Genomic DNA, 24796 nt, shown 5'->3' with positions numbered 1-24796 from the left:
AAATGGGCTGCCGGGGTTAGAACCAGCACCCATATGAGATCCCGACGCATGCGAGGTGAGGATTTTTAGCCACTAGACTACTGTGCCTGACCCAGGCCTAGACTTCTGCATACATGTTTGATGAATGCATCTCACTTTTAGGATTTTTGATGCACTTGGCTTTTTCAGTATTCTTTGTGTGGCATACAACTGAGTTTGGTAGTCAACATAAAGTCTGGCTGCTTGGAATGGATTGGAATCTGCATCTGGAATTAGCACCCTGTTAATATTGCGTTGGTAGCTGTAGGGAATTGGTTTGTACCCCCTGGCTTTCTGAGCTTGTGGCTAAGGCTGGAAACCATGAAAAGGCTTGAGTCAGGTGTTACATTTTTGTGTTTAAAAAGTTGGAGTAATTGTAGTTAATATTCAAACTTTTTGAAAGTATTTGTTATTTATTTAAAGGCACTGTTAGAGAATCTTCCATTTGCTGGTTCACTCCCCAAATGCCTACAACAGTTGGGGCTGGGTCAAATAGTAGCCAGGGACTTCAGCTGGGTTTCCCATATGGGTGTAGGCACCCAAGCACTTGGGCCATTTCCCATTGCTTTCCCAAACACATTAGCATGGAGCTGGGTTGGAAGTGAGTCAGTCAAGACTCAAATTACTGTTTCTATGGGATGCCAGTATTGCAGGTACTGGCTTCATTTGCTATGCTATAAAGTGACCCCAATATTCCAATTTTTAGATTACACATGACAAAAACTCCAAAGAGATACATTTCTAGTGGGCATACCTGTTTTAAAGATGAGTAATACATTTTAGCAGTTAAACCTGTCCTAAATTGCTTGCATATGAATTTTATAATCATTGCTTGTGTTAGCAGTACTGAGGCAGCTGGAGGGTATTGTACCACCTCCAGGCTGCACCAAGAGAATCCTTGTCTGTGATTGTCTTGTAGCCCTTGCCGAGGCCAGATGTCACCCCACGTGTCTCCCTGGACTGGTGGGTGGGTTTAGTAATCTGCTGCGTGTCAGAGTTTCTTTGGCTAGCTTTATGGAACGGATCAATGAGGATAACCTTAAAGAGTTGGTATATGGAATCTTTTAAAAATGTCTTAGATTTTTATGTGGTTAACACTTTATTCAATGACAATATCCACTGTACTTGGAATCCTCACCAAAGCAAGAAGAGCGTAAGCATCCTAGAGCTCTATAGTGACACTATCTTATTCCTTGGTAAACTTGAGCTGGGATGTGGGGCACCTGGGGCTTGAATCTGTTTTCCATTGTGGGATGTTGGCATCAGTGGTGTAACCTTTTGTCCCCACAATACTTCCCTCACCTCTGTTTTTTCTTTATTGAGTGAGGATTTTATAGAGAAGAAAATGGCTATTTCCTGGCTTTAGAGAAAGTATTGATTGTCACCCAGTTTGTACAAATGCAATTTTACTATAGTTATTCAGCTTATCAAAGAATGAATTTATAATAGGGCAGACTAGAATTGTCACATAGAGGAAATTCATGAGTTTTTGATAGGGCCTGGGGAGAGAATTCTTGGTAGGAACTACCCAAAGTCTTCAAGGACAAGACAGAGAAATCCTTCATTAAGATCTTCTTGGTGAGACAGCAGTCAAGCCTGGGAGCAATGAAATGTAGGGAGCCATGGGGCCATGAGGTTAAAGTGCATGGTATGTGTGATTTATAGTACATCCTGGAGTCTTTCATTTGAGAGAGGCCTCCTCACCCAGGCACATACCCAGTTTGTTTCCTAGTTCTCTCTGATGGACATCACATACACCTTCTCCTTATACCTAGCTTATCTTTCAGGTTTCTTTTAAAAGGAAGGCAGTTCTACCTCTGAAGTTTGATCCTAGCACAAAAAGTTATGGGACCTTCTTCATGGCCCCATCAAGGAAGTAAGGCTAATAATGTGTACCTATTATTTATAAGACTAAAAGAATCAAACATGTACGGCTCTTCATATGGTATCTAGTCTTTTATGTTAGTTCTTAGTATCATCTTTTATTTTAATTTTAAATCTCCACTGGGGAATCTGCTTTCAAAGAAATCTATGTCCCAAGGGCTTACTGAAAGTTCGATTTTGCTTGCCGTCTGGATAGTTCAATTCACATATGCTAGGAGAAGAATGAATTGGTAAAACTTCTTTATTTCTTTGTGAAGTCCTCGTGAGCTATGGGAGGAATAAACTCCCAATAAATCAAATTTTCTAACTCTCTGGACCTGATGAGGAAATTGGCTCAACCAAGCGGAAAACAAACCCAAGGCCCTTTAGCATTTGTTTGAATCCCCTAACTCTGTTTCAAGCTTTTTTTGTGAGGACAAACATATAAAAACATTGTGGGAAGGTTTCTGTTTTTGCTTCTATTCTCTTCAGTGTTCTGCTTAAATGTCAATAAATCCCAAAAGCTGCAGGTCACCCCTGGGTTTCAATAGGAAACCCCAATTTGGGACACATATTTCTCAATTGTATCAGAATGTGTTCTTGGAGTCAAGTCAGGAAATCTTGGAGGCTGGAAACTCTTTTCTTTAAAGCTCTCCCCACTCATTGTTCTTTCCTCATGTCTTTAATGAATTGCTCTGGCTTCCAACCACACAGACCAGATTGTGAAGAATGAAAGAAAATTATGAAAGGAAAAAAGCTTAAGCTATTGATTTCACTTGAGGGAATTTTTCTGAGATTTGTGACCCAACCCAAAACCTAACTATCCAAAGCCCAAATGATACTCCGTGTTTGGAGACTTTCTTCCTTTTTTGGATGGGACCCAGACTTGCTTAGGAACATCAGCCTACGCCATTAGCATTTTATAGGAGGACTCCAGGTTCCCTGTGGCACTTGATCATTTTGTAATCTGGGAGGTCTGGGTCCTAGTGCCTAGAGGCTGTCTTCTGAACCACATTTGGTGAAGAGCAGAATGCTCTGGTGTTAATTGAAGAAAGACAGTTGCACTTCTTAACTGGGAACTCGTCTTTGGTGTGATCACTCCCGGGCCCAGTGAAAGCTTTCCCAGCCACCCTCTGCTCTTGGTTTTGTTAGCAGGACTTTCATGATCATTAGCTGTTGGTATGTACTAACATGCTATGAATTATCCACAGACCAACCTCTAAAAAATAGATGTGACTGGTTTTCCCTTGCCTACTGGATGTGTAAGATGGGTAATGGGTAATTTATTATGATGTGAAAGAGACTAGATTAGGAACTAGGTGTCCCCTGTAAGAACCTGGAGCAAATCAATGGACAGTGGCCAAGTTGTGCCAAAACTATTCGGAATAACAATAATGGCTTTCCCAGGAAATAATCATATAAGCAACATTAAGCTTAGATAATTTTTCCCTGTGTCCATTTCCTATTTTTCATAATTCTTGAAAAAGGAGCTTTCTGGTATTTTTCTGTTATTAAAAATGCTTTTCTCCACTTCCTTACCCAATGATCATAAATGAAACTACATTGTTTTACAGAGAAATCATAGATAAGTGTGGATTGTGAGGTAAAGTGTGCTTACATAGATGGGCCGCTGGCCTCAACATTCTGACCTCTTTTTTCTTTTATTTTTATTTTGATACAGATTTATAAGCACAGGGCATCATCCCTTCTCCCCTCCTGCCTCCCTATATCTCCTTCCCATTATTTGACCCTAATTTATTACAATGGCATAGTCATTCACTTTGTCATTATAAATTTGATTTTTTGATGCCATGCTATGATACTTTTATGTAAGTATAGGAAAAGGAAGAAAATGAAATAGTGTAACATAAAATAAAAAATAATACTTGGAATTCTCTTATTGGGGGGTTAAGACACATGCTATATTCATCTATTTCCCAGTAATCTTCCTAGTACAGTTTTTTGGTGTGTGTGCTCTATGTATCCATTGTCCCATATCAATGGCTGTATGATATCTGTCTTTTGGGACTGACTTATTTCACTAACCCTAATGGCTTCCAGATGGGTCTGTTTTGTTGCAAATGATAATATTTCATTGTTTTGTATAGCTGAGTAGTATTTCATGGAGTAAAAGTATCAGATTTTCTCTATCCATTCTTCTACTGATGGGCATTTGGATTGGTTCTATGTCTTAGATATTATGCATTGTGCTGCTATAAACTTGGGACTGCAGGTACCTTTTTCATATGAAGATTACATTTAATTTTGATATATTCTCAGGAGTAAGATGGCTGGTTTTATGCTAAGTCTATTTTCAGTTGTCTGAAGTTGCTGACTTTCATAGTGGTTGCTCTAGTTTACATTTTGATGAGTCCTAAAAATCTTGACAGCAGAGACAATATGTTGCAGTGAAAAATTTCTAGCAGGGTAGGATTGTAGTCCTCCAAATCTTTTAAGCATTTCCCCCTCCAAATGGAGAGAGAAGCACAAATGAATATAGCTTTAAAATATTATCTTAAATCAGCAATGGCAAAATGTCAGCCTACTAGGTAATTATTTTTAGAGGGGGCGGGGGAAAAGGAAGTTGTGGCTTTCTGGTTGATTATCCTGAAGTGAGGTTATTCCTTTTGGTAAGTGTTCCTAACATCTAACTGGTTGAAAAATGCTCACTTTGTAAACTAAGTGAGGTGTCTTCATTTAGTTATTTGGAGGATGTAACTGGGAGCACATGGCTTGAATATAAGTATTCTAATTGGTTCATGGATTTTTTGATTAAGAAAGACATCAAATTATATTAGCTTCATGTTGCTTTGGAGGGGGACTCTATTCCTGTAATTCTGTATGGAGGAGGATTTTGAAGGTTTAATTACTTTTTTTTAAAGATTTATTTTTATTATTTTTTTATTGGAAAGGTGGATATACAGATAGGAGAGACCAAGAGGAAGATCTTCCGTCCGATGATTCGCTCCCCAAATGAGCGCAACGGGCCGATGCTATGCCAATCTGAAGCCAGGAGCCTCTTCCGGGTCTCCCACGTGGGTGCAGGGTCCCAAAGCTTTGGGCTGTCCTCCACTGCTTTCCCAGGCCACAGGCAGGGAGCTGGATGGGAAGCGGGGCTGCCAGGATAGAACCGGCACCCATATGGGATCCCGGGCGTGCAAGGCGAGGACCTTAACCACTTGTGCCACCACGCCGGGCCCGGTTTAATTATTTTTTAAAAATTACAATTTTGGAGTAGATCTAAAACAAGTTTGAAAGAAGTTTGTCCTGTTGGTGGCTGATTTCTTGGATCACTAGCATGGTGAAAGGATGTTTCCTGTCTAAGCAGTGTCTGTCTCAGGCTGCTTAGATATCACAAAACAATGCTAAGACCATTGCCAACTTGATTTTGTGTCTCATGTGTCTTTGACTCAGCAAATGATAAGGCAATAGCAGCTCTCCAGGTGTATTCTAGGAAGTTCAGTTTTAAGTTCATAGCCATATTGTAGCTGAGAGATAATTAGAATGACTGATTGGAGGACATGCTGCTTATTGATTCAGATATCCTATAATAGATACTTAAATTTAATAAAATCATCAACAAATGTATAAAGAGACTGCGATTGGCCCCTATGAATGTATTTTTGGAGATGTTCCATAGGGTTGTTACAGAACACAGCTTTTAAAAAATCATTTTTATTTTTAAAAAGATTTATTGGAAGAGAGAGAAGGGCAAGGAAAGGAGTGAGAGCAAGAGAGAGGTCTTCCTTTTATTGATTCACTCCCAAATGCCATAGTAGCTGGGGCTGGGCTGGTGTGAAGCTAGGAGCTTCTTCTGGGTCTTCACCATGGGTGTGGAGGCCCAAGCTCCACGGCCTCCTCGGCCATCCTCTGCTGCTTTCCTAGGCACAATGGCAGTCAAGCCGCTGGGACTCAAACTGGTGTCCAGGGTGCTGAAACCTGAGGCAGAAGCTTAATTGGTTGCACTAAGGTGCCTAACCTTCATTAAAAAAATTTTTTTTTAAAATACAAAATAGTGACTTCATGACATTCTTAAGGAAACCAATGCCTAAGCTAAAAACTAGTAGTAATAGTGCTGCTTTCCTTAAGAAATTGGTTTATTGTCACTCAAAAAAACTGCAATAAGTAGTTATTTGCTTTTTCTGCAGTTTGTAGCCTACCTGGGTCATGATGTCTGATGTCGTGTGTGTGTGTGTGTGTGTGTGTGTGTGTGTGCACGCGCGCGTGTAAGAGAGGAGGCAGGAGGGATATTTTCTGGTTCACATCCAAATGCCTGCAATAACTGTTATTGGAGCTAAGGGCTGGAAGTCCAAGCTAGGTTGTGCAGATGGGTGGCAGGAACCCAATTCCTTCATTCATCACCCTTGCCGCACAGCAGCTGCACTGGTGGACACTGCAGTCAGGACTTGGAGCCAGGAACTGGACCCTGGTTCTCTGATGGGGAACACTGACAGGATGAAATTCAAGCTAAATGCCTACTCCCTGCTCTAGATGCGCAGGGAAGGTTTTGGAGATGGTCTTGCATGTTTTTACAGATCTGAAAAACTTTCATTTCTGCATGATATTTATTTGCCTGGATGTAGAATTCTAAGATTGAAAATCTTTTGTTAAAACAAATAGTGTCTTCTACTATACTTGTTGCTGATGAGAAATATGTTTGTCTAACTCTTGTGTCTCTGGAGCTATGTGTATATATATTTTCTCCTTAACCTTGGAACTCAACATTTTGTGAAGACTTTTTTCTTAAATTTATCCTGATTAGCACTTGGTGGCCCATGTACTTCAAGGGGTTATCTCGTCCTCTGATACAGAGAAAGTTTCTTGCATTTATTTCCTCTCATTCGTTATATTCCCTTCTCCTAAGTTAGCTTTTCCCAATTTCACCTTCTCTGTCATTTTAATATGTACCTTTCTTCCTGTCTATTTAGTGCTTTTATTTGCCAAGAACTCTTTGCAATTCTGTTTTCTTGGTTCACGTTAGCTTGTTTGTGTTACCTGTGTGTTATATCTTATCTTCAAGGTACTAACTTAAAAAGAAAAATCACCCCTTTTCTTATGTGACTTTAGCATTGTCTCTTTCCCTTGGATCTCCCACACCCAGCCACTTTTTTTCCCCTGGATTTTTCAGATTAGTGCAGTTCCCAGGGTATTGCTTCTTTCTAGGCCTCTGCTTTCAATATGACTGACCAGTGAGTATCCAGCAGCCAGAAAGACTGTTGTTGGTTAATGGAGCAGCCTGGGTCAGGCAGGCTCTAGGTGAACTGAATTCGCCGTACCTTCTGTGGAGCCTCAGAACCTTCTTTTATAGGTGTGGGGCCTATTCTCTTTGGCAGGTGAAGCAGAGGGTTGAATGGATCAACTCTGTTGATCTGTTGGTAAGGTAATAAGGTAATTTACGATAGAAATTGGGCTAATGTTGGTGATCTTGGCAGAATCATGAATCTGAACCCCAGCTGTCACCCTGTCTGCAATGCACTCTTGCAATGGGTGCTTGCTGAGTGAATTAGGAGCTGCACTGGGGTTCTTTCCGGAAGACTGCTCTTCCACTGCTTCTTTCCCTCAGGAACAATGATCCCATCTGCTTTCTATTTTCTTCGCTAGGCTTTCTTCAAAATTTATGAATCTCTAATAGCCAACTATTCTTGTTTCCCAGTACTGTTACGTTCCTATTCTTTTTCTTTAAAATATTTTCTGCTACTTTGGCGGAAAATAAAGAAGTAAGGGAGGTAAAAAGCATACTCGGTTTACTATCTTACCCTGGAAGCTCTTTCATCTTTGTTTTATTCCATTTTAGACATGTAGGCTTCCTATATTTTATTTTTTATGTCACTTCTTTTTGGAACCAAAAAAAAATTCAAAGATGATTGTGCAGGAGTGGGTTTACAATGATAGGTCGTAAACCCTTTAGTCTATTTTCCTTTTATTATTGAAATTACATCTGGATGGTCTCATGAGGCCTATGAAATATTGGACATTAAATCATTGAAGCTCTGAGCCATTCTCAGTGGGAATTGTTATGGGGTTTGTTTTCAGCTTCGTTTTCTTGCAGGATGTGACTTGTTACCAAGAGAGGTTTATGTCCCCTCATACACTGTGGTAACATATGGAAGAACATTTGATTCCTCCAAAGAAAATATAAGTATAGAATATTCTGGTTAAATGGAGAAACTGTAGGGACTTAGAATCAAAGCTGGAATCAAAATAGACCTTAATGAAGAATGCAAAGCCTCCGGCCATTATTAGTCTATGAAGACTCAGCTCAAAAAGGCAAGTGCAGAAATGAAGTCTTTACAATAAGGACTGAGAAGCGACAAGAGTACCTGATGGCTTTAAGATCTGAGATGAGAGCCAGCTAGACACCTTGAAGACAATCTGAGACCAACCCTAGACATTGTTTGGCCTCTCTGGGAAAAGACTAGTTTCAGTCTTTGTAGAATGGATATGCTGGAAAGCATTGTTCCAAAACGTTCATGGAAACAGACCATGATGTTTAGAGGGCATAAAACTAGGTCCAAAGCTATAGAATGTTGCTCTTAACTGTGACTCATATGAGTGTAAAATTTAAAAATGATTGTCATCTGGATGCATATGCTCTAAGGTAAATCAATTAGTATACCGATTAAAGAGCATCTTGACTTTTTTTTAACAGCAAAAATTAATGTATACATTTAATGCAAAATGCTAGCAGGCATGGTTTGCCTTTTGCCCCATGGATAAAGAGCCCATTGCCCCTAGCCTCTCAATACTTTTTTTCAGTTGTTTTACTATTCCTGGCTTGTGGTAGTGATAAATGAGTTATGTATGGGTGGGTGTTGAGATATGTTAGAGTACTTAGGTTCAATACCCACTTCCAGCTCTTGATTCCCATTTCCTACTAATGCAGATTTAGGAAGGCATGGTGTAGAGTGACTGGGTTCCTGCTACCCACATGAAACACCTGGATTGAGTCCCCAGTTCTTAGCATTGGTCTGGTCCAGTCCCAGCCATTGGAGGCATCTGGAGAGCCAACACTTGGGTGAAATACATCTCTGAATATCTGTCTCTTACTCTTTTGTCAAATAAAAATAGAATTTTAAATTTGTCTTCCCTTTAAACTTTTAAGTTCCCTCACCCTCAAAAGTAATATTTTGGTCTTTGATATTTTTGCTGTTTGTTGAAGAATCAAAAGCAAGAAAGGATAGTCCTTTTAAAAAATTAATTACTTGAAAGAATTATACACAGAGATGGTGGGGAGAAAGGAAGAGAGAGATTCAGAGAAATAGTGATGGAGAGAGAATGGAAGAAAGAAGACAGATTGACAGACCAATATTCCATCTGCTGGTTCACTCCCTAAACGGCCACAGTGGCCAGAGCTGGGCTGGTCAGAAGCTGGAAGCCATGAATTTCCTTTGAGTCTCCTCCATGGTGCAGGGGCCCAAAGAAGTGAGCCATCCTCCATTGCTTTTCCAGACCATTAGCAAGAAGCTGGATCAGAAGTGGTACAGCTGGGATGCAAACAGGCGCCCATATGGGATGCCAGTGCTGAAGGTGGAGGATTAACTTGCTATAACACTGTGCCTGGATTTGGAACATTTCTTTCAGGTGGTTGGTTGCTTGACAGGTTGTTTTCAGACTTCAAAGTTGTGTGTAGTAATTGCATGCTCATTTAGGTGTTAGAAGCCCTTGACATTAGTTCAATATTAATAATTGAGTCAGACTAAAGAGAGAAAAAATTGCAGGGGAATCACTGTACTATACAGGCAACAATGAAAGCCTGTAAGTAGGTACCAAACAATTAGAACACTCCACAAATGGCGGAGAAGCTACTATAACTATAGACAGGGTGCCAGGTATTGGGAGCAGTCCTCAGAGGTGACCTTCAGATTTGGGAGTTGGGCTAGGTGGGCTACTAGAAACATGTGGATTTCTTCTGGACTTTTATAAAGTGTTAGTGATGTCTTAAGATTCATGGTGCCTGACATATGCAGATGGCTGTGAAAATGTATTCCTCTCTCCTTCATCTTCCTTTAACTTCCACTCTTCCCTCCCTTCACGTTCTTCTTGATTTTTCTTCTTTGGCCATAACATTATGTCTCTAAGTTACTTTCTACCTCCTGGAATCCTCTGATGTGATTTGTGCCTGATCTAAACTCAGATTCTTATCTCTTTCCCTATAACTTTTAGTGCCTGTTACTTCCCAAGTTAGAGAACTATATGTGTAAGGACTCTCAGGTGAGATGGTCAAGCTACTCATCATGATAGTCCATTCTTGACATTTAGTGATGATGATTTTTACTTCCCATAGTTTTTTTTTAAGAATGTTTTTTTATTAGAAAGGCAGATTTCACAGAGGGATAAAGAGACAGAGAAGGTCTTACATTCACTGGTTCACTCCTCAATTAGCTGCAACCGACAGAGCTGAGCTGATCCAAAGCCGGGAGTGAGGAGCTTCTTCGCGTCTCCCATGTGTATCCAGTGGCCCAAACACATGGGTTGTCCTATTGTGCTTTCTCAGGTCATAATCAGGGAGCTGGATTGGAAGTGGAGCAGCTAGGACAGGGACAAGTGCCCATATGAGATGCTGGTGCCACAGGTTGGAAAATTAGCCTGTGCCAACTCTTCTCTCCATAGCTTTCAATCACTCTATCATAAACATTTGGAAAACTCTGTTAGTCACTTCAGTAAAAAGGAAAAGGAGCTTGCCGTCCTTACTATAAAGCAAACTGCTGATGGTCCCAGGGTACTATCTTTTTTCACCCTTTGCTAACTTTAATTTCTTTTCTACCATGGCCTTTGGGCTTTGGTTTTTTTGTCCATTTATTTATTTGTGTGTCCTAGTGCTTGTATTTGCATTACAACTTCTGATTAAAGGCAGATCTTCTGATCATTCTGTTGATAAGCCTGGATTGTTTATAAATACCACCTATGGTTCTGTAACCATAAAATAAGTGACCTGGCTGATTTTATTTACCTATATCCTATATTGTGACTTTGTAGCAGTGAACATGCCTATCTAAAGTACATTGGCCGTTCAGCGGTTCCTTCTTTAGGAACTACTTGCAGTGAAGGGTCTCTTCAGAACTTAAAGGACACAGAAATTGGAAACACATACTGTTTCTCTTTATGACTGGCACCAGAAAGACAATGAGAAACATTGCAGCTTTCCATTTTGGGACTTTCCAATATGTGTTCCAACATTTAGGCTGGAAAAAGCCAACACCCCTCAAATTTCTGAAGGAAAGCATCCAATAATCAAAGTAAACCAACTGATGTTACTTTAATGTGTTATACATTTTTGGAAGTATAAAATTTAATTTTATACCTGATTTCTCATTTCTTTAGAAGTGGAACGAGTAGTGAAAGCCAATGACCGTGAATATAATGAAAAGTTCCAGTACGCTGTGAGTAAAATACACATGGCTTATATATTCTGAGATGCATCTTTCTCTAAGTAATTTCAGTGGAATTCAAACCCTTGTAGAACTTTATGCCATCACTAAATCTTTACTTACTGGTCCCTTTTAATACCAAACTGCCAATTTTTCTATTAATACAGGACTTAATAGTTAATTTCATCTGTATTTCTCTCTTGAACTAAGGGTTCAGTATATTTTTGGCATGGAGTGGTGATAAAATATTTTAATTGATGCTTAATTTGGTGTCCCTTTGGATACTATAATACATAGAAATAATACAACAATGAGACTTATTGATAATGATGTTGGAAGTGATAGTGGCTGATGATAAATGATGTTGGGTTTTTTTAAATTAAAAATTTGTGATAAAATTTTCATTTTATAGTGAAAGGTATTTTGATTTTGCTAAATAAAAGTTTACATTCAACAAACAAATCATGGTTCAGGCGAAAAATAGGCAAGGGCTATAAAGCTAATGAAAAGCACTTCACTTCGCTTATATGAAATTTTTAAAAGACATGTATTCATTTTTATTGGAAAGGTAGATTTACATGGAGAAGAGACAAAGATTTTCCATCTGCTAGTTCACTCCCTAAGGGACCACAATGGCCAGAGCTGAACTGAAGCAAGGAGCCAGGAGTCTCTTCTGGGCTTCCTGCATGGATGCAGGGTCCCAAGGCTTTGGGCTGTCCTCGACTGCTTTCCTAGGCCACAAGCAGGGAGCTGGATGGGAAGTGGAGCAGCTGGGACATGAACCAGTGCTCATGTGGGATCCTAGCAATTACAAGACAAGGATTTAGATGCTGGTCCCATTTATATAAGTTATAAAACAGTCACAAAATCATTAAAAGTATAGTAACCTACTGTCTTCCTAAAGTGCTACTATTACTACATTAAAGCTGCAGTAATTTGTCAAAAAAGCCATATTTTCATCAAAACTGATACTTGTAAATTTTTAATTTTAGTTCTATATATAAGGGAGAACATGTGATAACCCCCTATGTCTGGTATATTTTCCTCAACATGGTGTCTTCTAGTTCCAATTATTTTGCTGCAAATGAGATTTAAGTTTAAATTGATGAATGCTGTTTCGTTGGGTATATATTACATCACACATGTATATCATACATACACATTTCACGCATATATGCACATATTAACAGTTTAATGTATTTATCTGATGATGAATACCTTGTTTGAGTTCATATTTTGACTGTTGTGAACAGTGCTATTAACATACCTGACTGAGAGGGTATCTCTTTGGTACAATGAATTCCTGCCTATGAGTGTATACCCAGTAGTGTGCTTATAGGATGATATGGCTGATCTATTTCTAGTTTTTAAAGAAAATGTTCTCCTCAGTGGCTTCATTAATTTACATGACTACCAGTGGGGTATAAGAATGTGGAAGGATTTTTCCATAAGCAGTTCCATGTGAATGCAGAAAAGTATGTGCAGGGTAAATTTTCTGGATATTAGATTGGAATTATTATATTGACAAAATGAGTGAACATGATTAAAATATGTGGATTTTAAGTTTGTGCTGAGTTTTTCTTTTTAAAATATTTATTTGAAAGGCAGAGCTACATTGAGAGAGGCAGAGGGAGGAGGAGAGAGATCTTCCATCTTCTGTTCATTCCCCAATGTCCACACTGTCCAAAACTGAGTCAGGCTCAAGCCAGAAGCCAGGGGCATCCTCTCCTACGCTGGGTGCAGAGGCACAAGCAACTGAGCCTTCCTCCGCTGCTTTTCCAGGCATGTTAGTAGGAAGCTGGTTCAAAAGTGGAGCAGCCGGGCCTTAACTGGGTGCCCATGTGGGTTACCAGCCCTGCAGTTGATTGTCTCACTTGCGGTACCACAGCACTCATTTTAAAATGAAGATTTTCTTCATTTATATGAGAAATATTTATTGAGTGTCTACTAAATGATTGGTACAGTTTAAGAAGCTTGGGATACATTGGTGAAGAGCTTCATGAATTACGACATAAGTCCTTATCGTTTTATGACCTAAGTTGCTATAGTGTCTTGTATAAACTCTGAAGGAGTGATTGAATTGCTTTTGTAGATGACATGCTCGGTAAGTCCTAGAGTAAGACCGTGTATCATCACATTTAATGACAGGCAGGATGGCCATTAAAGCATAGAATTGCGGTTAGTCATGTGGCATACATTGGCAGTGTCCATTCAGGTACTGGTTAGAGGAGAAAGATATTTGCCTACTGAATTTTAAAAAATATTCTGTTCTTTTAATGAGTATCTAGGGATGGATGCATTGAGTAAGTTACCCTTATAGTATTAAACATTCAACTGTAGCTAATAGCTCTTTTCTCATGTTATGTCAACCATACCAGCTTATGATCATAATTTTATTTTCCATGTAGGTTTCCCTACAGGCAGCAATTATACTTTTTATATGCTGGATTTCTCATTGTAAAACAATTTATTGGTGCTCTGTTTTATTCTTCAGTCTTGTAAACTTAGTTAAAGCAAAGCTGCCCTGCGGGGAAGGGATGTCTCTCAGGTGGCCATGAGCCAGCATAGCCACCTGAGAGGGAGGGCTGAGAGTCCTCATGTGACGAGGAGGTCGCTTCGTGTGGCCTCCTGACCTGCACTGACTTAGACCTGTTGGTCAACACTAGACTTGGTCACCCTGCTTTCCCAATCATTCTACAGCTGGTTCCCCAATTACAGAGAATGATTCTGGAAATCCTGACCATCAAATATCAAATCCTAACAGCACTGTGTGTCTGTTTATGTCCTTGGCATTGTGAAAACTAATCTATGGAGTAATTGTGCAGTTAGGTACTTGGCTGCATTTACTTACTTTCCAATGTGTACTAAACATTTTCATTCTGTGAATAGCAATTCCGCAAGAACAACCCTATTTTTACTTGCATTTTATAAGATGATGCCATGTTTTTCTACTAATTTTTTACTTGATCTGCAAGATGTTTCAAATTTACAGAGGAGCATGGAAATAATATGCTTGTATGACCACCACTCAGATTAAATAGATGTTAACGTGCCATGATTGACTTGAGTCTTTATTTTACATGCGATGATATGCTAATGATTCAGAGGTGGCTTTCTCTGAAGCTTTCATGATATCGAATGGGAGCACAGAGCATGCCATTGGTGGCTGTGGTTGCTGTTGGATTTCCTAGTAACACTGAGGCAGTAGAACAGTATCCTACAGCCATAGCCAATTGACAAGGCAAACAGCCTGGTGTTTGAGGAAAACCAGGGCAAGGGAAAGTCAAAATCCATCATGGACCAGAAAACTATAAATAGCAGCCAAAGTTGAAAAGTGTAAGTTCCATGGTGGGCATCCCTGCTCTCCTGACCGCTGATGTGGCTCAGGAAAAGTCTGCTCTTGCCAATTCCCAAAAGGAGCATGGATTCCCCCCCTTATGTCCAGCTGGTATTGCTTTGATTCAGCAACTCTTGAGTGAGGTGACTGGCATCACAGTGGGCTCTGGAGCCTCTTGGCCTCAGTCTGCTCAGCTGCAAATGGGGAATTAGAAGCATAGTTTCATATAATTATTGTAAAGAACAAAGTAAGAGAACACATTGGCCCCATGAGCTAATCTATGCACAGAAGGGATTTGAACCTATGGTGATCTGATTTTAAGGTTTTTAACTTTTTAAAATTGCTTCTTAAATGGAATATCCTTTTAGGAAAAAATAGCAGCCTGGGGAGTTCAGCTCAGGATTGCCCAGCTTTAAAGGCTGTTACCCCGAACAGCAATGGACTTAGACTCCAACAGAGTCCATCCAGAATGTTCATAACAAGGAAAGGAGTAATGTAAACACACACACACACACACACACACACACACACACACACACACACACACACACACACACACACAATTTAATAGCCAAAAAAAAAGAAAAAAAGTGAAAGCTGCTCAGGTGTCATGGTTTTGGATAAGATTAGATGATGGATGGGTCTTTTCTGTCTTCTTGCTAACCTGTGATCTTGATCTGCTTGTTTGAGTGTCAGTCATCTCATCCATGCAATGGGGAAATTTCCCTTGAAGGATTATTCCCTAATGGATCAAATTAGATAATTTACTTAAATATTTGAGACTAGGAAGACCAATATCACATGTTTAATGTGTACCAGGTCTGGTGCTAAGCCTTTGTTTTCTTCTGTTTCATTTCTTTAAGAAAAGATTTATTTATCTTGAAAGTCAGAATCATCCAGAGGAGAAACAGTTCTTCTATTTATAGGTTCACTTCCCAGATGTCCCCCCGCCTTTTTTAAAACTTAAATTGAATATGCCTATGGGCAAGTACTCAATAGGGTTTAAATTTTCTTTAAAACATTTGACAAAGTAAGATATCAGTGATGACAATTCTAAGAAGACACTGGGAAATTGAGTAAACTTAGTTTTTGTAGCAGAAAATAAAACAGCAAACCTGTGATGCTGGAGCTGTGAAAGTGATGGAAAAATTAATGTGAATTGTGCAATAAAAGAGATTGCATGTAAAGCAAGAGAATTCAAAGCATGAGTCTTTTAAAAAACATTTTATTATTATTATTATCATTTTATGATACAGTTCCATAGGCTTCTGGCATTTCCCTTATCCCCTCCCCAATTCCCTCCCCCCCACCTAGTTCCTCTATATCATTACTAAAATATAGTTGTTCATACAGTCATATGTCCATCATTGTGGGCATGGACAATGTCAGAGTCCAGCATCCTATTGTCAAGATATAGTAAACAGTTTCATTGCAAGTCCATCTTTGTTTGGAAGTAGAAATACATACATTTTATCCTCACATCTGGATGTTAGTCTCCATTTTACAGCTAATGTACATCCCCTTAAATGAAAAATCATAATACAAAATCAACAATAAAGAGAAAAATAGAAATTTACAATGCCACGAAGTTAAATGACATGTTACTAGATATGACAGTCTCCATTACGCAGCTACAAATGAAAAGCCACAAAACAAAATCAACATCAGGGAGAAAAAAGAAATTAACACCATGAAGTTAAATAACATGCTACTAAATCACTAACGGATAGCTGAAGAGATGAAAATCAAGAACCTTCTTGAAGAAAATGATGCTGCTATATGATTTACGAGTCAATGATTTAATCAGAAGAAAGTGTTTTGAAGAGATGAAACTAACAGAAAACAACAAAATCCATGCAATATAGTTTCCGCTGATTTTGTTGGTGAAGTGTCTTTTCTAGACAATAAATAGATGTTGTTTCATTTTTTAATCCAGTCTATTAATCTGTGATATTTGAGCTTAAGCCATTTACATTCAGAGTTTAACATGTATGGATGGTACTTTGGTCCTGTCATTTTAGGAATGGGTTGTTCATTGATTTAGTCTTCTGTTGTCATTTTACTGGGATGTTCTTCACATTTGCCTTTGGTTTTGGTAGGTGCTATTCCTCTTCTCTGTCAAGAGAACATCTTGAAGTATCATTTGTAGGGAAGGTTTGGAATAGGCAAATTCTTTTAACTTTTCTTTACTCTGGAAGAATTTTATTTCATTTTCAAAGACAAAAGAAAGCTTTGTTGGGTATGTTATCCTAGGCTGACAATTTTTTTTTTTAGAATCTGGAATATGTCCCTCCATTCTATTGCCCATAGAGTTTCCTGTGAGAGATCTCCTGTGAGTTTAATTGGCATTCCTTTATATGTCAATTGACTTTTTCACGTGCACATTTCAGGATCTTTTCCTTATGTTCAATTGAAGAGAGCTTGATAATCAGGTGTCTTGGTGAAGATTGCTTTTGATCAAGTCTGTTGGGAGTTCTGTGCCCCTCCTGGATCTTGTTTCCCAATTCTTTCTCTAGATTAGGGAAATGTTCCTTTATTATTTCATTAAATACATTTGCAAACCTAGCTTCTCTTTCTGCACCTTTCAGGACTCCCATAACTCTTATATTTGGCCTCTTAATAGTGTCTTTCAATTCTTGAATACTTTTTTGGCCTGATCCAGCTCTGCTTCCAGCTTTTGTTTGCTTCCCCCTCTTGAGAGGAACTATCTTCCAATTCTGAGATTTTTTCTTCTGCTTGCTTCATTCTATTTTGGAGACTCTCCATTGTACTTTTAATTTGCTCTACTGTGTTCTTAATTTCTGATATACCAGCCTTGATTTGCTTTATTGCTTCCTTAAATTCTTTGAACTCTTGTATGAGCTTCTTATTGTTGATCGGAAGCTTTAAAATGAGTTTTATGAATTCTGTATGCCCCATTTTCTCAATGTCTTCCTCAGTTAACTGAGATTGGGATAGGAGAATTTGTTCCTTAGCAGGGGAGTTTTCGGTAATATTCATTGTGCCTTTGTCTCTTTTGCTCTTGGTCATTGTACTTCTGGTTAGCAGAGTTTTCTTCTTGGGGCAGGTTTCTAAGCTGTGTCACCCACAGGTCTACAATGCGATTTTACTTATTGCAGTTGGTACACAACTTTTTGCTTGCAGCCACTTGTGCTACAACCTCCAGCGAGTTCCAGGTCTGGATTCTTATGTTAGATTTCCACCGTGGTCTCCACAGCCCCAACTCCTGGCCCACCACTCTCCTCTTCCTGTGATACTGTGCTGAGGCCTCACTGTTTTCTCTGCAACCTTTCTCCCACTTCTGGTTGGAGCAGGTCCCAGGATTAAAGAGACACCAGGTGTCCTATCTAGTTAGGTTGTTGGTGGCGTTGATCTTGTTGGAACCTGTTGGACATTAGGTCTGGGTGCCACAGAGACCTATTTTGACCTGTACAATGCCACAGTTGGTATTATTTTACCGGGGACCAGTGCAATTTGCTGAACTCATTGAGTTCTCACGAGATTAGCACATGCGCAGTTCACTGTTGTCCCCTGCAGTACTAAAGCTTTTGCTACAGTGTACAAAATGGCGCCTGACATACCACTACTGGAATTCTTGATCTGCTACCCATCAGGTCTGAGGGCTACCCTGACCTGTCTTGGGTGGAACCTGTAGAATACCACGTCACTGCAGTTCACCCAGTCAGAAATGAGTTCACTCCCAGCTCAGCGCATGCTCTGTCCTTTTCCTTGCTTTGCCTTTTTACACAAAATGGTGCCCAATTTGGCTCTAGGGGGCTGACTGGGCTGTGAAATCCACACTGTTCTTGCACTGCCTGTCTGGGATCTGCTGCTCTGTCTCTGCTTCTGGCCAAATCAAACAGACCAGCAGAATGGACAGTTCTTTGTCTGGATTCACCTCCCAAGCTCCCAGTGAAAGTCCCTTCCCACCTAGTTTCTGGTGGCGTTCCGGCTGCTGGTGGAGTTCAGATTGCTGTTAGCTGAATGCCGTTGGAGTATCAGTCACTGCAGCACCACACCGTTGTGTCTGCTGCTTTCCTGTGTCTGTCTGTCTCAGGTACCCCTCTGCTGTTGTTCTGTCCTCTCCTATTTCCTTGAATATGTCCTCTCTGCTTCATCCTGATTAAATGTTTTTCATCCGTTTAAACGTGTCCTTACCCTATTCTGCCATCTTGATTTTCCAAAGTATGAGTCTTCTTTACCAGATAAGATACACTGAAATAATAATAACCCAATGACATATTTATTACTTTATGTAAAGCAATTAAAGTACAGAAAACTTTCCTACAATATTAGCAAATATATTGACAGATACATGTTTATTAAGTTTTTGTTTTTTGTTAATAATGATAGCTTAACATCCATAGTGTTTATCATATAAAGGGTGTAGCTCTAAGCACTCTACTGTATTAACCTTATGCAACCTCCATGAAGTAGCTTTACTGTCAGACGTTTATTTGTGAAAGCATTAAGGCATGGAGATCTGACTTCAGTGATGCACTCAGGGTCACAGACAGTGACTTCATTCATCCAGCTGTGAGTCTGCCTTTGAACTAGGTGCTCACATTTCACAAAACCCAGAAAGGGTGAAGCAGATGGAACTCCACTTAGCGACATTTTACACAGCTAGATCCTAATTTAAGTTGCTATGTTGTCCATATTCTATAGCCCAAGGTTTTTTTTTTAATTGTATATTGCTACTTTTTTCTGAATAGTTCTGGAAAAAGCAAATGAACAAATGAGATATAAATAAAACAACAACAACAACAAAAATGAAAGCAAGAAATAATAGCAAATCTTTACCTCCCCAGTTTGCTTGTCTTTTCTAGATTGCTATTGGTTGAGTTATTGTCTAAAGACAAAGATAGGAACAGGAGCTATAAAATTTCATACTGTGAGGCTTAGAATAAAGTTAAATCTTACCATGCATTTATAAACAGGAATTCAAGGAAAAAATTTACAGATAGGTGGTGTCAACTCTACAAACATTAAACCTGGTCAAGCAAAGTTTTTCCTTTGGAGACTGAAGAAAAATAACTCAGTAACTAGAGAATCTTAATTTAGTAATACACTGTAAAGCTGAGAAGTTACAACTTATTAGGCTGTGCAGAAACATTCTTGAGAGAGAACAGATTTAAAACAAAAGATGAGGTTAGTAATTCTGTGTAAAATGAATTGGTAAAGTAGATTGTTATTGTGAGAACTGGAAAGGGACAACAATTTTCAGAGGGATTTGGACTGCCAAGATATGTAGAACAGAATGGGAGCAGAGAACCAAAGGAGGCCCACAGTCCTGGAATGATTAGTCTCCTTAGAAGGACTTCCAAAGCTTTCTTGGTTAATAACAGGAATACTAGAACTAATGAGAAGAGTTATATGAAAACATGTTAGGGCTAAAAAATGTTAGAAACATTGTGAGAATGAGCCAAGTAGCCACACTCATTATCCCTGTTAAAAGAGGCCAGAATAAATGGTAGAGATAGTAAAAACAGTTGATGTCAAAAACTGTCAGAAAAAAGTGTTAATTATGGCTATTTTCTGACTTAGAAAGACATGGTTCTGGAACTCATTGCTTTTCATTTGTTCTTATTTCTCTCTTTCTCTCTGATGCTCTTTTCATCTCTGTTGAACTTTAATAGGATGTGGGAAGGGAGATGAACTCATTTGAGTGGTGAGAAAGTTATCCTGACTCTAACTCGGACAACTTCATAAAATGCAGCACTTAATAAATTTTATCTGGGTGTGTTTCATGCACAAAGGTGGTTGGCAGATTTCAAAAGGATTTTCTGCCCGAGTTAGGCGATTGATCTTTCTGAGGGTGCTCACAGGCTTATACAATGTGTTAACTGTAGAGTTTTATGGTTTGTAAAGAAAGTCTCACATCTACAAGTAATGATCTATTTTCTGTTCTTACAGCCTTAAACTGATGTGTTAAAATAATGGTTAGTATATGGAACTTATTGCTGCTCTGATGGTTTTTGTGATTGGGAGAATAATGTCTGGTTTGGTGTAACAAACGCGGCTCAGACTCCCGGTAGTCAGTGCCATGACACCTCTAAAAGTCCCTTCAGCATGAACACCATCTATTTTCTTCCCACGCGTTTAAACAGGGATGTTTGCAGAGTCACTTTTCCTTCAATTCAGAATCTAAATGGTTAAGAATGGAGTAGAGAAATACGGTCCTCCATAAATCTTTTTGTTCCTTCCAAATGACTAACTATTTTAACAGTATTCATTATAGTTGGAATATCATAAAAACATAATTTTTAAAAATATTATTACTATATTGTATCGATTGATACATCATAAGCAAACTTGTGGGGTACCATGCGGTTTCAGTTAATATACACTCGGTGTGATGATCAAGTCAGGGTGATAAGTTCACTTGTGCACTTATATGGTCACTGAATTTCTGTGGGTTCTCAGGATCTCCTTAAGTTTATAATGAGGCATCTGTTTTTCTGGGAGAATACTGTCCTGACAGTAAAATGTCATGATTCTGTTGTGTGTGTGGTGAATACATGATTCTTCTTCCCTTTTTAAATTTAATTTTTAAAGTTGAATATTATGTATCTGCTTTCTACAGAGCAGCATACATGCTAAGATTTGGGGCAATGAATAAACAGAGTAAACTCAAAGGGATCGAAACAAGGGAAGCTGGTGTAGGCAGGGTATTTTAGGTTGGTCCCAAAGCATGTGCTGCCAGGACCCAACTGCTTAAACCAAAAATATATAGAGTTCTATTGAAGATATTAAAAGAAGGGGTTGTAAACTATGCTTTCCAAGTTCAAGGGCACATATAACATACTCAGGAAGAGAAGACCAGCACACTACAGCAAATGTAATAGGAAGTAATAATGAAACGACAATGCTAAATTCCAATTTAACACATATCCTGTAAATGTTAGGGAAAGGAGAACTCAATTCAGAGTGGAAGTGTTTGGGGAAGTTTTGTCAGAGGAAATGGAAATTATTCCAGCTTTGTTCATTTGTTAGGAATGTCAGCCACTAATGAAGTGAGGTATGTATCATGGAAAGTTATGGCTCAGGTATATGGGATCAGGTTACTTAAAAAATGAGTTTGAATAGAAGCTAATAGACATGAGCTGTGGGATCACAAGTAAAAAAGGATTTTGTTAGCCTTTCATATTAAATAGAGCAGGTACTCAAATGGAAAGGCCCAGATTCATATGGAACAGAGAGGTTGGTGTACTGAGTTGCAGATTTAGGAATATCCATTGGAAGGAGAGAGTTAAAGCTAGGAGAAAAATGGATCTTAAGGAATGATGGCTGGGCTGTGGCAGGTGAGTATGGAGACTCAAAGCTAGCTAGGAGGGAGGGAATTATAGGAGGAACCCAGAATTGCCAAGATGGGGAATCACAGGGGCATCAGTGAAATGAAATACTCCAGGAGGGGGATCCCTTGGAAACAGAGCGTGGTCAACCTGGTTTAATGGTAGATGTCCAAGAGGTTAGGAAACACTTCTTTAAACAGGAAAGTAACTTGAAGACATCTAGAAGAGGTTTTAATCTTGACATATCGAGGTTGAGGTCTGAAAGTCAGGGACCAAATCCTCTTTCTCTCTCCCCTCAACAAACTGCACAAAGATGGTATTGGAGTAGTCTGTTGAAACTTTTTGATAAAAGGGAGATAAAGAAAATAAAAGAGATGTGTCTTTAAATCAGTCTTCTCAGCTTTTTTTTTTAAGATACAAAGAAAATATGGGAGAGTAAAACCCTCTACTGTCTCTGAGAGACTCTTCGGATAATATGACAGGGTACATCCCAGCCAGACAGGAAATGTGAGGCTGAAACTTCTCCCCAACAGGCCTGCTACTCTGCTACTTGCTAACCAAAGAGCACAGATGACAAGCAGTGTGGCAAGCTGCAGTTAGTCACAGGAAGTGCCAGGAACTTGCCTTTGGTATGGGTTTCTGTTCATTGTTGCTTTCTTGTATTGAGGCATTGCCATGGCAACACTGGCTTTTTATTGAAAACTGAAAATGCCTTCTGTCTGTCTACTATAAATATCTGTGTCTGTTGCTCAAGTTCCATGTGACAAAGGGTTTTTTTCCCTTAGCAATTGTCACAGAAAAGATATGTTTTGACATCGCTCAACTATATTTTCTTGAACTGAAGCATAATTTTATCTTTTGGATATTTTATTTAGTATTATTGTTTGGCTGAGCACTTATCTGATTTGTTTCCTTTGTTTAGTTGGTCTGTTTTCATTTTCTAGCCTCTGAATTCTGTTCCTAAGTGTTAAATGTTTTGAAGTGGCACAACATAATATTTAAGGAAACCAGTTAAACTCTACCACTCAGAGATGTTTATTTGCCTGTTGAAGGTTTGAGGATTTGAGATGATTTCAGTATCCTCAGAAGCAAGTTCCCATTCTATCTGGTTTTTAAAGTAAATTTTAGGAAAAAATGTACAGATGTGACTATTTTATGCATCACAGCGATAGGAAACAGAAAAGGCAAGCAACCAACATGCAGAGTTAAAACAAGCCATTTCTATGATAGAGTTTTGGAGATTTGTTCCACCTTGGCTATAGCAAAATAAATTTAAGCTCAGACTGAGAAATCAAAAGGGCAAGAAAAAACGTGACTTCCCTAGTGGAGAGAGAGCTGCAAATGCAGTTTTCTTTGTTGACAGATGTTTTATGAAAGTAATTCATAAATCAACTGTGTGAATGCAGTTGACAAGTTCAGTAATAACTGAGAGGTTAACAAACCCATCAAACCCAACAGTCTCAAAGTTTTTTTTATGTTTTTTTAAAAAACTGTACCAAATGATTCTGTGAATCATATTGCTAAAAAATGGGAACTATCATGTTTTACAGTTTATAGTCACTGAATGCTGAAGTTATTCATGTAAAAATGTCTGATTCATGTCTATTATTCATGTCTCAATCTCAAAGCAGTGTTCATATTGTTGCATTTTTACCTCACCATCTATGTGTTTTTCTTAAAAAATAATTGGATATTTATGGTATGTTTCAAAATATATAGTATGGAAGGGTTAATCAGGCCAAACAATATACACGTCTTTTCTTTCTGACAAGACTGAAAAAGCTGCCATCATAGCAATTAGGTTTACAGAATACAATTTTCTTAGAAAAGTAAGCTCATTAGACATAAACTTGAAGACACTTAAAAAAAATGGTGTAGGAGTTGGTTAGGGCCTGTTGCATGTGTGTTGAGTGTAACTACAGTTGGATGGGTGTAATTACAACTTTCAACTGTATTCAGGCTTGAATTGTGACACAATGCTTTTTGAGATGATCACATTTCACTTGTCATGATTGATGAGCCAAGTCTCTAAGCTCCTGCTGCCCCTCAATGGATGTCTTCAGCAGCCCTGTTTGGATACTACATGTCCTCCCTGGTTATTAAGCTTGCTAGGTATCAGAGCCACAGTAGTAGAGTGTTGGGTACTTATAAACATGCTATCGATGGTGACATTTCTCTGCTCTACTGTCCAGAAGAGCAGGAAAGAAGGGTTGCCTTGTATAAGAGTCACCTGTCCATAAGGAAGTTGGCTTATGCCCATGTAGCATCTCCGTAGCAAATTCTCTTTTAAAGCTTTCCTATTCAGCCCTCAGTACTAATTTCTGAGTAGCCATCAGTGAATCTTCCAGAGGCCTCTGGAGGAGGGGAAGTTGCATCCCTTTTTCCTAAGCCGAGGACAGTTTTATTCATTAGATATGTTTTTCATCAGTTAAGTGAAACGTATGTTCTCCTAATTTGTTACCTGTTGGTTTTAGCTTTTTCAGAAACAAAAGCAGAACAAATGTGCTTCCTGTTTCACAGGATAATTAAGATGCCTGTATTTACAACATCAAACAGTATCTTGAGTAGGCAAATTTTCTCGAGAATCACCTAATCATGCATTCCCCCCCAATGAGTTTAAAGATGTTCTGTCACTTCTTGAAGTGGGTTGCTCAAAAGTGAAACACAACATTGTGAAAGTTATTTGATCAGTTAGATTTTTGATAGTTGTTGACTCCTATTAATCTCATCTTTACTCAATTTTCATTGATGAGCACTGTACACAGTCGTGTCTGTATCTTGTCATAGAACTTGGGCCATAACAGGCATTGAATTTTTCCTTTCATTGTGTCATATATGAACTTACTGAGCATGTCTGGTACATTTTCCTTGATATCTAAACCAGTAGGACAATCAAAGCAGAAATTCTGGGAATA

At 38.9% G+C, this 24796-nt stretch overlaps 1 protein-coding gene across 3 annotated transcripts in view; it reads left to right on the top strand.

Moving 5' to 3' along the window:
* ATP8B4 (ATPase phospholipid transporting 8B4 (putative)) overlaps positions 1 to 24796 on the top strand; it is a 249725-nt gene that overhangs the window by 61857 nt on the left and 163072 nt on the right. For all 3 annotated transcript variants that reach the window (XM_040969053.1, XM_040969054.1, XM_040969052.1), the window contains exon 3: positions 11203 to 11261. In XM_040969053.1, coding sequence (XP_040824987.1) covers positions 11203 to 11261 — 59 coding nt within the window. The remainder of the gene's footprint in view (positions 1 to 11202; positions 11262 to 24796) is intronic.

Source organism: Ochotona curzoniae, unplaced genomic scaffold, assembly GCF_017591425.1.
Source record: "Ochotona curzoniae isolate NIBS_2020 unplaced genomic scaffold, NIBS_Ocur_1.0 scaffold_4701, whole genome shotgun sequence".
Taxonomy (NCBI): Eukaryota; Metazoa; Chordata; class Mammalia; order Lagomorpha; family Ochotonidae; genus Ochotona; species Ochotona curzoniae.
This window is presented reverse-complemented; position numbering and strand designations above follow the sequence as displayed.